This window comes from Marmota marmota, unplaced genomic scaffold (assembly GCF_001458135.2).
Source record: "Marmota marmota marmota unplaced genomic scaffold, marMar, whole genome shotgun sequence".
Lineage (NCBI taxonomy): Eukaryota > Metazoa > Chordata > Mammalia > Rodentia > Sciuridae > Marmota > Marmota marmota.
The window spans coordinates 22,743,665-22,756,860 of record NW_026000240.1 but is presented as its reverse complement, the minus strand read 5'-3'; the positions used below and the strand labels follow the sequence as shown (position 1 = coordinate 22,756,860).

Sequence of the window (13,196 nt, the reverse complement as noted above, 5' to 3'; positions counted from 1 at the left end):
GCTAGGAGCCGCCGTGCCAGGGCGGGCCCGCCGAGGTCGCCCGGGCCCCCAAACCGTGTGGCCCGGGTTAAAAGCTCGCGACAGGGCTGCCACAGGGCTGGGACCTGGTGTGTTCCGAGGTTGTGCACCCGGCACCGCCTCATCCCCGCGGGGGCCACCGCTTCTCCCTGTAGGAACGTCCAGGCCCCGGACTGTGCGCCGCCCCAGGGCGCTTTGTGGGCTCCAGGTGGGTAGCTTGGCTTTTCTCGGAAACGCATGTAAATTGCTGTGTGCTCGGAGAAGACCATAAAGGGGCCACTCCTGTCCTCCTCCTTGCTCCCTGGGACTCCGAGGTGGAGTCAGCAACTGTCCAAGCTGGGTGAGCAGGGGGCTCAGAGCTGGGTCTGCCCCGCATCCCTGGAGACCAAGGGCAGCCCTCCTGACCCCCCTCATCCCCTCAGCTTCCCGCCTCCACTGTCCCATTTCCAGGCCGCTGGGGGTGGGGGAGAGTCACCTTCAGATAAGTAAAGCCCAGCACAGGGGAGGCACACACATCTGGACCTTCAGTAACTATTCTGTAAGGAACCAACCGATCCATGGTGGCTTTGAAGCGCCCCAGTCTTTGTTCACCTGGCCCACATTTACTGTATATAGAAATGACATAAAAAAATTCTTGTGACAAAATATTATGCTGTCTTAACAGAGCATTTACAGAATCTATGTGTGTAGTTTATAAGAGAAGGTTGGTGACATTTTGATGTTGGTCTATAAAAATTATAATTTTTCCCTTATGTATGTGTCTCTGTGTTCTGCTGGGTTCGTTCTTTCTTTCCAGAATGCTTTTCACTCATGTTGGAATCATTTGTTATGCAGCAATAAGATACTAATACCAATGAGGTCTAATTTGAAATTGTGAACTAATCCAGCTAATAGCTCACACAGCACCTACAGATGTTGACTGGATTTCTCCTGAAAATTTAAAATCTCCCATAGTGCCCTTAAGTGTGTTGCAGTGCCTCTGAGCACCTCAACATACAGTTTGGGAATTGTGGTTCTAAAGCACAAAGCAAAAAAGGATTGATTCCTCAAGAAGATTTGTCAATTCTAAATTTATAGGTACCTAATAACATAGCCTTAGAATATACAAAACAAAATTGGCAGAAGTAGAAAAATTTATATTCATATCCCTCTCTCATTAACTGATAGAATACTCATATAAAATTAATCCCAGCAGTTCGGGAGGCGGAGGCAGGAGGATCTTGAGTTCAAAGCCAGCCTCAGCAAAAGCAAGGCACTAAACAACTCAGTGAGACCCTGTCACTAATTAAAATACAAGATAGGGCTGGGGGTGTGGCTTAGTGGTCAGTACTCCTGAGTTCAATACCCCCCCCCACTATCTCCCTCCCCCAAAATAAAGACAAATGTAATGGGAAACCATTAGACAGATTTGATTTATATTTCAAAAACATTATTCTGGCCCCGGGTAGAGAACATTATTCAGACCCACTGCAGGCAAGAGAACTGTTGCGGTTGCACAGTAGAAAAGTGATCGTGAGATCGCAGAGCCAGGTTCCTTTTGACATTTACTTTGCTCAATAACCCCATTTCTTTCCAGTTTCTTTAGCTCCACCAGATCTAGACTCAAGAGCCCTTTCGATGTAAGACAACTTTGGACAATCTCTCTCTAGAAACCTTTTTATAGGGGAAAACTACAATAATTTCTGAAAACCTTTGTCCATGTGAATGCAGATCAGAGGGCTCACCGTTACCTTTAGCTATCATATGTAGGGACCTTTCAGAGCTGGCTGATTTAAGAAACAAAATCAGTATTAATTGGGTGGTTTTGTATGACTAACAGAATAATAATAACATCAACAATGTAGTTTATTGGGGTATTTCCAGTGTGTGCCAGGCATTGTATAAAGTGCTTTATAAATTGACTTAATCTATACAACAACCATATTTCATTTGACAGTTGGCTTCATAACTCACCTAAAGCCAGTGAGTCTAGTGGTAGAGACAACACTAGACTACTTGCCTTCAAAGTCCACATTCTTAAGCACTTTGATATTTATCATGCCTGGCAAGACTTGTGCCATTTTGAAATCAGTGTGTCCCTGGTAATACTTGGTACTCAGCGTTAGTGTTAATTGCTTTCCCTTCTATCTGAGTCCATGGGTGCTGCCCCCATTTTAAAGAATCCTAAAGAAAGAAGACGGATCCGTAAACATGGAAATTGGAAATTGAACAGTTCCTTTCTGCACTCTCTATCTTGACTCCCCAGCCCCATTTAAGATAAGCAAAACACTCTAATAAGATTTTCACAGAAGAGTGTGCAGCAATATTTGTCCCCATTTAGAGGGAGGAGGTGAGGCCGGGGATGTGGTTCAATGGTAGAGGCTTGCTTGTGTGAGGTGTGAAGTTCAATCTCTAGCTGCAAAAAAAAAAAAAAAAAATAGAAAAGAAGGAAGGAAGGAAGGTTGGTTGCTCCTAGAGGGAGAGACAAGTTCTGTACTTTGAAAAAAACACCTGTATGTTGGGTTTCAGGACAAGTGACTGTTTTCAGAATCCAAGTGGAATCTCACACTACAAAACAATGCCAAGAGCTAAGGAAGGGAAACGCAAAACCAAAGGGGCTTCCCTTCCCATTGTCCCGATTCTTCAAAAGTTCCTGAAAACCTATGAGAAGCACTGCTCGCAGTCTCAGACGTCTGTGTGCCCAGCCATCAGAAGGGACCTGAACAGCAGCATTGACAGTGAACAGAGCCTCAGGAAGGTGAGCAGGGGCCATCTGTCTTTAGTCTTCTCTAAAACAGACTGACTGGGGGTCACGCCTCCAGGAACAAGGGTCCTCAGTCACCCCCTCTGCATTCCTGACCCAATGAAGTTCAAAGCCTTGATCATGGCCAGTGATCAAGGGCCTGCTCAGCCGAGCTCCTCTCCTACCTCTTGCTCCTGCGGCAGCACCTGTCCCCAGCGGGCCTGCCTTTTCTCACCCCGCTTCTCAACTGGAGTGATCACCCAGCTCCTCTCCCCACTCCACATCTGGAAGGTCCAGTTCCAGAGCTTCCCTCGTCATCACAGTACCTCCCCTCCTAGCACACCAGCCACATGCCCTGGCCTTCCAAGTGAACGTCTCCCTGCCGTGGCCAACCCTGTGGCCCTGTCTTCAAGCCAGACTCCCGCTCACCCACCTTCCTTGTGAGGCCCATCTCACGTGCAGTGAGCTCTGCTTTTCGGGGGGGGGGGGAGTCCTGATGTCATGCCTTTTCTGAGATTAAATATAGGGCTTGAATGTGAGGGGGACAGGAGAGACGAGGTCACCACCAAAATAAAACAAGTACCTCATGGGAAAGGGTCAGGTGATAGACCAGATGGCGTGCCTCGTGCCCCAAAGACAGCCTCGCTACTCCTCCATCACCAGCCCAGAACGGTGGTCCATGTTCTGATAATCAGAGATGGCAGATTTCCTAGAATGTGGAGTGCCAAACAAGACACCAGGTCAAGCAAGATTATTAGAGATGGGAGCTTTGAAATAGAAGATCATTATTCTAAGGCTACTTTGGGCTGAATCCATCCCATCATGTTCTCCCTGAATGTGTTTTGGGGCAGGAAGATGATTCCACTGCACCTCACAACAGAAGAACCCATGTTCCTCTCTAACCTTCCCTCTTCACCCCCAGGCTGCTGCCCTTATCCCCCTCTTCTTCCCCCCTCCCCTCCCACCCCATCTGCCCTCCACATCTTATACAGACAAACATCTTCTTGTTCATCCTGATGGAAAATCTTCCCACGGCTATTCTTTTTGTGGTAAGCTAATTACTAGTCAATATTTTCTACTGTAGTTCTTGCACTTGGCCTCTACTACTTAATGATAAGGATCAATCATAAATCTTGCTCAAATGAGTCCTCTCAGCGATGATTTCCAATTGTTTTTATTACAATTACCAAAAGAAGTGCAATTAGCATTCCAAACCCAGTAAATAAGCACCAGAGAGCATCAGTACGACCATAAGGGCTGTTGACACTGTTGACTTGGATGGGCTGCCTAGGGAGGGCCTCCATTATAATTCTGAATAGCATTAAAATAAAAGCCTCATGAGACAATCATTATTTTTGCTCCATAAGATGTACTCAGATAATTTCCAGTTTTTTCTATTTTATTAAAGAGGAGAAAAGAAAAATTGGTTGAATCCTACTAAATTGATTTTCTGACCCAATAGCAGGGGGAAAAAAAAAAAGTCTCTGCCCTAAAGTCCACTGAGCTTTGCACGAGGCAGGAACTTTGTAAATTGGCGCTGGAGTACTGCCAATGTGCACCTGGCCCACAGTTAATAATATTCTAAAAGCTATTCCGACGTTGTCTAATGACAATATTCCTTTTCCACACACACTGATGCCCACCTGTAGCTTTTTCTTATGCTCCAGTTTACACTTGTGAGACCTGACAACTCCCCTCCAAGCATCCTACCAGTGTCCTTGGAACCTTTGCTCCTGACCATTCGAGAGGAGCGCTACATGCTCGGAAAAGAGATCTGCATCTGGGGCCTTCAGCTGAGCAACCCCGAGATCGCCAGGCTTGTGAGTTATGGTTTTAAAAATGTTTCTTCAGGGGGCTGGGTATATAGCTCAGTTGGTAGAGCACTTGCCTCACATGCTATAAGGTCCTGGGTTCAATCCCCAGCACACACACACACAAAAAAAAAGTTCCTTCAGGGTTGGGGCTGTAGCTCAGTGGCAGAGCTTACCTTGCATGTGTGAGGCACCAAGTTCGATCCTCAGCACCACATAAAGATAAATAAACAAAATAAAGAGTAAAACTAAAATAATATTTGAAAAAAAGACTTTGGATCTGTTCTAGGCTTACCTTTAAAAAAAATATTCCTTCAAACTTTAAAATTGTATATAAGCGTTTAACATCATATATTCCAGCCCTAGTTTATTTGGCTATTGATAGACATGTTGAAAGGTTTTCTTTTCTTTTCTTTTTTTATCACTACATTTTTAGTAAAACATTTCAAATATATAAAATGGAGAGAATAATAGAACTCACATCTGTAGACTCACCTCTCACACATAATCTACTTTTTTTTGGGGGGGGGGGTACTGGTAATTGAACCTGGAGGCATTTTACCACTGAACCAATCCTCAGCCTTTGTTCTTTCATTTTTTTATTAATTATTTTTTATTTTTGATATAGGGTCTCACTACCTTGCTTAAGACCTTGCTAAATTGCTAAGGCGGGTCTTGAACTCTTGCCTCTTGCCTCAGTCTCCCAGGTTGCCGGGATTACAGGTGTGAGCCACCACATCCAACATAATACGCTTTTTTAAGGGATAAAATTGTAGATATTTACCAATATAACAGCTTTAGCCTCATTTCACTTCTTTTCTCAATCTACTTCCCAGAGGTACCACCAGCCTAAGTTGATGTGTACGGACCCCTTGCGTATTTTATGCTTTTATTATTTATGTTCCTGTGAGCTTAATTGTATAAATGGAATTGTACGATGTATGATATTGTGACTTACCTTTCTCATTCACATTATATTGTCAAGATTTCTCCACACTCATTACTTTCAAGTGCTGTCATATCCTATATCACATATACAATTACAGATTAACTGTTTTTTAAAATTGAACTTCCATTATTGCTGAAGAGAAGGACTTCACTTCTGGAACAGGCAAATAATTCAGACCAATTCTTTCGCTGACAACAGCAACATAAGCTAAAATGTGGAAAACACACACACACACACACACTACCAATGACCTAATGGAAGGTGGAGACCCAGGGAAGAGAACATTACAATTATCCCTGGAGCTGTCTGGTTTAAAAGAAGGCAGTTGAGAAACAGAAAAGTTGAACAGTGCTTTTGGCAATCTTGCCAACGCTAGGAAACACTGGCTTTCTGAGGAGACCCTAGTGGACTTTCCCGTGCTCTGGGCTGAGACTGAAAAGGGCCGCAACCTAGGAACACAACTGAACCACACACAGAGAGGTCCTTAGGGACCACAGATTATTTTCTGATCATCTCAAGTTTTAATGTTAAGTTGAGGGATCCTAGATTGCTGGTGCCCCATGGATCAGGAGCAAATGAAAATATTCCTTGGAAGACAATTACAACATCATATGCCTCCAATTATATCTGTAAACAATTTTGTCAAGAATAAAATCCAGTATGCAAAAAAAGAAAAAAAACTGTGTGGGGAGACAAAATGGCATGAAGAAAAGATACACAGGCTGTAGAAACAATGACTCTGTAAATAGCCCACAAGGACTCAAATATTTGGATTATCAGACATGTACTTTTAAAGATCTATGTAAGCACAGCTGGGCGTGGTGGCACACACCTCTAATCCCAGTGGCTCAGGAGGCTGAGACAGGAGGATCTTGAGTTCAAAGGCAGCCTTAGCAAAAGCAAGATGCTAAGCAACTCAGTGAGACTCTGTCTCTAAATAAAATACAAAATAGGGCTGGGGATGTGGCTCAGTGGCCAGGAGTCCCTGAGTTCAATCCCTGGAACACTCTCCCCTCCCCACCAAAAAAAAAAAAATCTATGTTTACAGTGTTCAAAGAAATATGAGACAAAAACAAAAACACACACACAAAAAAAAACCCCAAGATTTTTGCAAAAATTAGGGGAAAAAAAGAACTAGATGGACATTCTATATAGTAATAGAAATTAAAACTTCAACAAATGGGTTTAACAGCATTTTAAACAAATTTAGAGTGATAATTAGTAAAAATGATGTGGCCAGAACAAAATATGTGTAGTGAAGCATGAAATAACAGAAGATAGTCAGAAGAGAAGAGACCTCGTAGGTAAGTGAGGTAGTCAACATATGTATCACTGGAGTCCCAATAGGAGAAGAGAATAGAGTGGGATAAAAGCAATACTTGAAACGATAATAGCTAAGAACTTTCTCACACTGGTGAAAGACATTACCTCATATTCAAGCAGAGCTGTGAATCCCAAACAAGTTAAATACAAAGAGAACTTAAAAACACCATATTGAAACTACTGAAGAAGAGAAAAATCTTACAATTGATCAATGGAAAACACACTGGAGACAGAACCTGATTTTATGTTGCTCAACTTATGATTTTTTGACTTTATGGTGGAAAGTCATTCAGCACTTTATTATAAAATGAGCTTTATGTTGGATGATCTTGCCCCACTGAAGGCTAACATAAGTGTTCTGGGCATGTTTAGGATGGGTCAGGCTAAACTCTGAAGTTTGGTACCTTGGGTATATTAAGTGCATCTACTCTTAGCATTGTAAGTTGAGGTGCATTTTATACATCCAGGACATAACCCCATCATAAGTCAAGGAGCACCTGTACCTTTAAAGGAGCAGTAATAAAACTGACACCTGCCAAGTCCATTATATGCATGTATAGAAACGTTACAGTCAACACCATTGATTTTTTAAAAATTAATGTTGAGTTAATTATAATAATAAAAAATTGACATCTGACTTCAACAGAAACCAAGGAAGCCACTCACCAGTAGAAAATCTGAGAATTCTACACCCCAAAAAGTATTCAAAAATGAAAGTGAAAAAAAAAAGGATCTTACCAGACCCACAGAGACTGGGAGAATTTGTCACCAGCCTATCTTCCCATGGGAAATACAAAAACATATCCTCCAGACAGAAGCAAATGATCCCCGATGGAAGGCTGGCAACTCAGCAAGAATCAAAGAGCCACAAAAAAAAATGATTTCCTTCTAGAACTTTAAAACGTGATCATAAGTTTTATAGAGAGATGTAAATAGCCAAGCATAAGTAAGACAATCTTGGACAGGAAAATCACAGCAGGAGAATTTGCTCTAACAGACATCAAGGCTTATTATAAAGCTACATAAATTAAGACAGTATAATATTGCTGCAAGGATAGATAAGTAAACCAATATAGAAGAAACAGACCACACCTATGTGGACATTTTGATTCTTGACAAAGATTACCATACAGAGTAGTAGGGAAAAGATGGTCTTTTCAACCAACGATGCTGAGACAATTAACTATTATTATGGGCCTAAAGAAACTTGATCCCTTCTTCACATCATCCCCCAAATAATTCTGGGAAGATTATAGACCAAAAGGCAAGACAATAAAGTTTCTAGATGATATACATCAACAGGACATTACAGTGCAGAAAATATTTTAAACAGAACACAAAAAGAGCCATAAAAGAAAAGATTGATAAGATGGACTCCATTAGAAGTAACAGCTTCTATCCAACAAAAATCACCAGCAAGAGTGAAAAGGTGGGCCATGGAGCTGGCAAAGATTTTTGCTATCTATATAACCAAAAAGGATCCATATGCAAGACACCTAAGTAACTCCCACACATTTTTTTAGTAAAAGTCAAACAAACCAATAGAAAAGTGATCAGGAAACTTGAATAAGAACTTCACCGAAGTTATCAAAGAGCCAATAAATATATGAAGAGGTGCTCAACTTCATTAGGATTAAGGAGAATGCAAATTAAAAATATGAAGAGATATCTCTATGCAGCCACAGGAGTAGTGAAAATAAGTGTTTGTTAATAAGTGTCAGAGAGGATGTAGAGCAACTGAAATTTTTATACCCTGTGGTAGGAGCTTAAGTTGGTACAAATCATTTTGGAAAACTGTTACAGTATCTACTGATTCCAAAGCAATTCTATTATGTAAGTTCATATCCACCATAAATATATATATATACACAGGTACTAGGAGACATATAGGAAAATATTCATGTCTATCAATTGTAGAATGGACAAATTATGTTATATTCATATGGTAGAACACCAAAGAGCAATGAATTGAATGAAGTACAACTATGAAAAATAAAATATGACAACTATCACACACATAATGTAAAAATGGAGAGAGTCACAAACAAATGTACATTTCTTTCTTGCATCTATATGAAGTTCAAAAAACATACCTAAATCTATGTTGTTTACAGAACTGTGACCAAGGACAGCCTAACAGAGAGCACTAGTGGGCCATTTTTTCTAATTAGTGGGTTTTTGGTTTTTTTTAGTTGTTGATGGACTTTATTGTCTTTATTTTTATGTGGTGCTGAGGATCGAACCCAGTGCCTCACGCATGCTAGGCGAGCATGCTACCACTGAGCCCAAGCCCAGCCCCTAACTGGTGGTTCTTTAAAAGTGTCTTTTATTATCATATGATCCAGCAATTACACTTCTGAGTACATATACAAAAAATTGAAAGCAGAGCTGGTCTTGAAGAGATATTTGAACACCCATATTCATGGCAGCATTATTTGCAACAGCCAAAGATAGAAGCAACTCAAGTACCCTTGACAGGTGAATAAATAAGCAAAATATACAATAGACTATTATGCAGACTTAAAGAGGAAGGAATTGATTCTTGAATAGATTCTTCAAAGAAGCTATATGGCCAATTACACATGAAAGGATGTTCAACATCACTAATCACTAAGGAATGCAAGTAAAAACTATAATGTCATACCACCTCACACCAATTAGGAAGACTACTATCAAGAAGCAGAAAACTGTAAGTGTTGGCAAGGATGTGGAAAAATTGGAAGCCTCACTACAACATGGAATAAACTTTGAGAACATTATGTTAAGTGATATGAGCCAGTCAAAAAAGAACAAGTACTATATGATTCCACTTATATAAGGCACCTAGGGTAATCAAATTCATAGACAGAATATAGAACAAGGGCAGGGAATGGGTGGAGAGGGGACCTGAAAGTCTTGCTTAACTGTCACAGAGTTTCAGTTTTGCAAGATGAAAGGAGTTCTGGAGAGGGATAGTGGTGATGGTTGCACAATAATGAGAATACACCTGAGACCCCTGAACTCTCTACTCAAAATGATCACAATGTCAGTGTTATTTGTGTGTGTTTATTTTGTCATGGTTAAAAAAAATAAATTTTAAAAGATATCTTAAATATGTAACCAGCGCCGGGCATAGTGGCGCACGCCTGTAATCCCAGTGGCTTGGCAGGCTAAAGCAGGAGGATTGCGAGTTCAAAGCCAGCCTCAGTAACATCGAGGGGCTAAGCAACTCAGTGAGACCCTGTCTCTAAATAAAATACAAAATAAGGCTCAGGATGTGGCTCAGTGGTTGAGTGCCCCTGACTTCAATCCCCAGTATCCCAAAAAAAAAAAGTAAGAAGCATTTTTAGTTGCTTTTATTCGAAGAGTCAGTCAGGGTAGCCAGTCCAGTGGAGCCAGAACTAGAGGCTGCTCATGCATGTGTGATGTGATCTTTCACAGATCCTTCCAATGTGGCCCTCTTGCACATCTGGAGGTTGCTAAGGGATCTGTGCTGGAGACAAACATTGCTGGTGCCCAGGGTGTGACACCACCAATCTCTGGTTGGGAGTGGTGGGACCTGGTCAAGAGCCTGTTTAGCATGGACACTGACGTGACGTGCCACATGGTCTCCTCTGTCAAACACAGCTGGAGAAACCTAATCCAGCATTCAAACTGGCATCTCTCATTACAGAGGCCTCAGGTACCTGCCCTGTTGTTAAGGTTACAAGTGCCTTTTTATTCCCAGCCAAGGTATAATTTGGAATCCTATATACAACCAACATGTCATTACCTCGAAGAACCCTAAATCTTCCCAAATCCCACCAAGGCCTCTTCTAGGCTTAAATTCTGAGCCAAAGGAATCCTTAGACTGTGGTGCTTCTAATCGCTGAAAAGTGACTTTGTGACATTCTCATAATTTATAGTTTTACGTAGCCTCTCCTTTCAGTTATATAGGGATTTAACTGTCAGTTATATCCTCGGTTACTGATAGAAATGGCCTTGCCATAGATACTGGGGCATGTAGGGTGGGAGTGGCATTCCAAGTGCTTATGTGCTGTCCCCAGTCCGGGTTCTTCAGTAGTAAAAGCATCCAGAGGCTGAATTCGCACAGTCCAGTTCTGAGTGGACCTCCATACCCTAAGAATACCATGACTATGAATGACAAATAATTTATTATAAAGTTTTTGTTGAATTATAAGAGCGGCATATCTGTGTCTCTCTACTTAAAAGCACACAACCATAGGAAGATACATTTGCTGATTAGAAAGTCAACATCTTAGTCTGCTGGGTTGTCATAATGAAGTATTATAGGCTGGGTGGCTTAAGCCACAGAAAGTCGTATCTCTCACTTCTGGAGGTGGGAGCCTGAGACAGAGGCGTCGGTAGGGTTGATTTCCTGAGGCCAACAAGAACAACTTGAAGGAGAAAAAGGTTATTTTGGATTGCATGGATCACATGGTCGGCCAACTCCATAGCTCCGGGTCCAAGGTGAGACAGAACATCATGGCAGAAATGTATGGTGAAGGAAGGTTGCTCAGGACAGAGCAGCCAGGCAAAGCTTGCAGTCGGCTCTCTTCTTCCTAAGTTTTCTCATGGTCTTCACTATGGACATTTGTGTCCAAATTTCCTTCTTTTATAAGGACACCAGTCATATTGGGCTACAGCTTATCCCATGATCTCATTTTAACTCAATTACCTCTTTACATACTCCATCTCCAAATGCAGTCATGTTCTGAGGTACTGGGGGCACATAATTCAGCCCCTAATAACATCGAAAATCAAATCCTGAAATACATCTTGCCTCATCATAAAGCTTAGAGTTTCTCGTATAATTCTTCAATGAATCTTTATTTTCAAGGGAAGCCATTTGATTTTTCATGCCCTCTTTTCCTTGGTTGATTAAAGATTATCTTCAAGGCAACAATGTTGAAGTAATGAGTGCAATTGATGTGAGCAGCATATGAAAGCACAGAGCGCACCTGTCGTGGTTAAGTAAGCATGTTGTAAATCTTGCCTTCTCAGGCGTGGTTTCTGGAACTGAAGGGGCGCACCACCTGTCCATTTACCACCTTGGAAATTGTTGATTGCAAGATGGATCTCTGGTCTCTAGGGCGGCTGGGGAGGGCTCTGCAGTTGAGCTGTTTGCATTCCCTTGTCCTCGATTACTGCAGGTAAGGCTGGAATGTGGAGTTCCTCAGGTAGCAGGGGAGACAGCAGCCAGAGGTGGCCACATCCGGGTTCCTGTGCCTCAGCGAGGCATGGCTGAAAAAGGACCCTCCAAAACCTCCTGAGAGTTGATGTGCCTGAGTATGTCAGTGTTCTCAAAAGAGTCTCTTCCACTCATTTGCTCTTTGAACAAATATCTGTCAAAGGCCAATTTATAGAAGACACTGTGCCCACTGCTGGGACAATACATATGTATATGAGGCAATGCTGCTGTCCAAGCAAGTTTTCGGTACAGTGGGAAAAGACATGCTCTTGACTCGGCGTAATGCACCATGGAAAGTCGTGTCTGGATACATGTTTTGTGGTACTTCAGATGAGGGAAACCATAGTTCCTGAGGTGATGGGTTAGTGGTCACCAGAAGAGGAGCAGGGGAGAAAGGTGAGATGTTAGGGAGGAGCAGAGCACGTCCTTCATAGAGCTGGGGTGCCAACAGGGAGGGTCTGGGGGTGAGGAGAATAATAATAATAATAATAATAATGCCAGTAGATGGTTATTGAGTGCTTACTGTGTGCCAAGCATCTTCAGGGATTAGCTCATTTATTCTCCCAATGACCTATGGGATTTCCAGTCCTAGATTAGAGATGAGGGAAGACTTGTTCAAGGTCATCCAGAGGCTAGGGATGGAGCCTTGATGTGAATCCAAATTGCCTGACCTCAACAGAAATTACAGGTTAGCAGCTTCTGGGTAAAGAATTTTCCTTCGCGAGCTGTGAGTGCCCACTCTGATCCATGACACTGGATTTCCTGGGCTCCATTATTGACCATTCACAGACAATTTCAGACTGTTTGTATGGAAACTTTCTGATTTCGTTGAGATGATTTCCACTTTAAAAGTTGAGGAGTCTGTGACTCTTCCCATGTAGCCAGATGGGGTCTTGTACCCAAAAGACCAGTGGGCCATGAGGTGAGAGGAATGATTCCTGCTTGAGAAATGATGTCACAGAGACACAAAGTCCCTTAAAGAGAGAGGGTCCTGTCAGGACCGTGGTGATACTGAACAAGTCCATCAACAAAAACTAGGCAGAATGGGCTGGGGTTGTAGCTCAGTGATAGAGCACTTGCCTAGCATGTGTGAGGCACTGGTTTCGATTCTCAGCACCACACAAAAATAATAAATAAATTAAATAAAGGTATTGTGCCCATCTACAACTAAACAAATAAAAATAAATTAAAAATTTAAAAACT

The 13,196-nt window shown here is 42.0% G+C and overlaps 1 protein-coding gene across 4 annotated transcripts in view; it reads left to right on the top strand.

Annotated features, from left to right (window-relative positions):
* Positions 1-6: 6 nt before the first annotated feature.
* LOC125613545 overlaps positions 7-13,196 on the top strand; it is a 37,541-nt gene continuing 24,351 nt past the window's right edge. For all 4 annotated transcript variants that reach the window (XM_048794091.1, XM_048794089.1, XM_048794090.1 and 1 more), the window contains exons 1-4: positions 7-226; positions 2,527-2,755; positions 4,408-4,560; positions 11,807-11,955. In XM_048794091.1, coding sequence (XP_048650048.1) covers positions 2,576-2,755; positions 4,408-4,560; positions 11,807-11,955 — 482 coding nt within the window. In that variant the 5' untranslated portion in view covers positions 7-226; positions 2,527-2,575. The remainder of the gene's footprint in view (positions 227-2,526; positions 2,756-4,407; positions 4,561-11,806; positions 11,956-13,196) is intronic.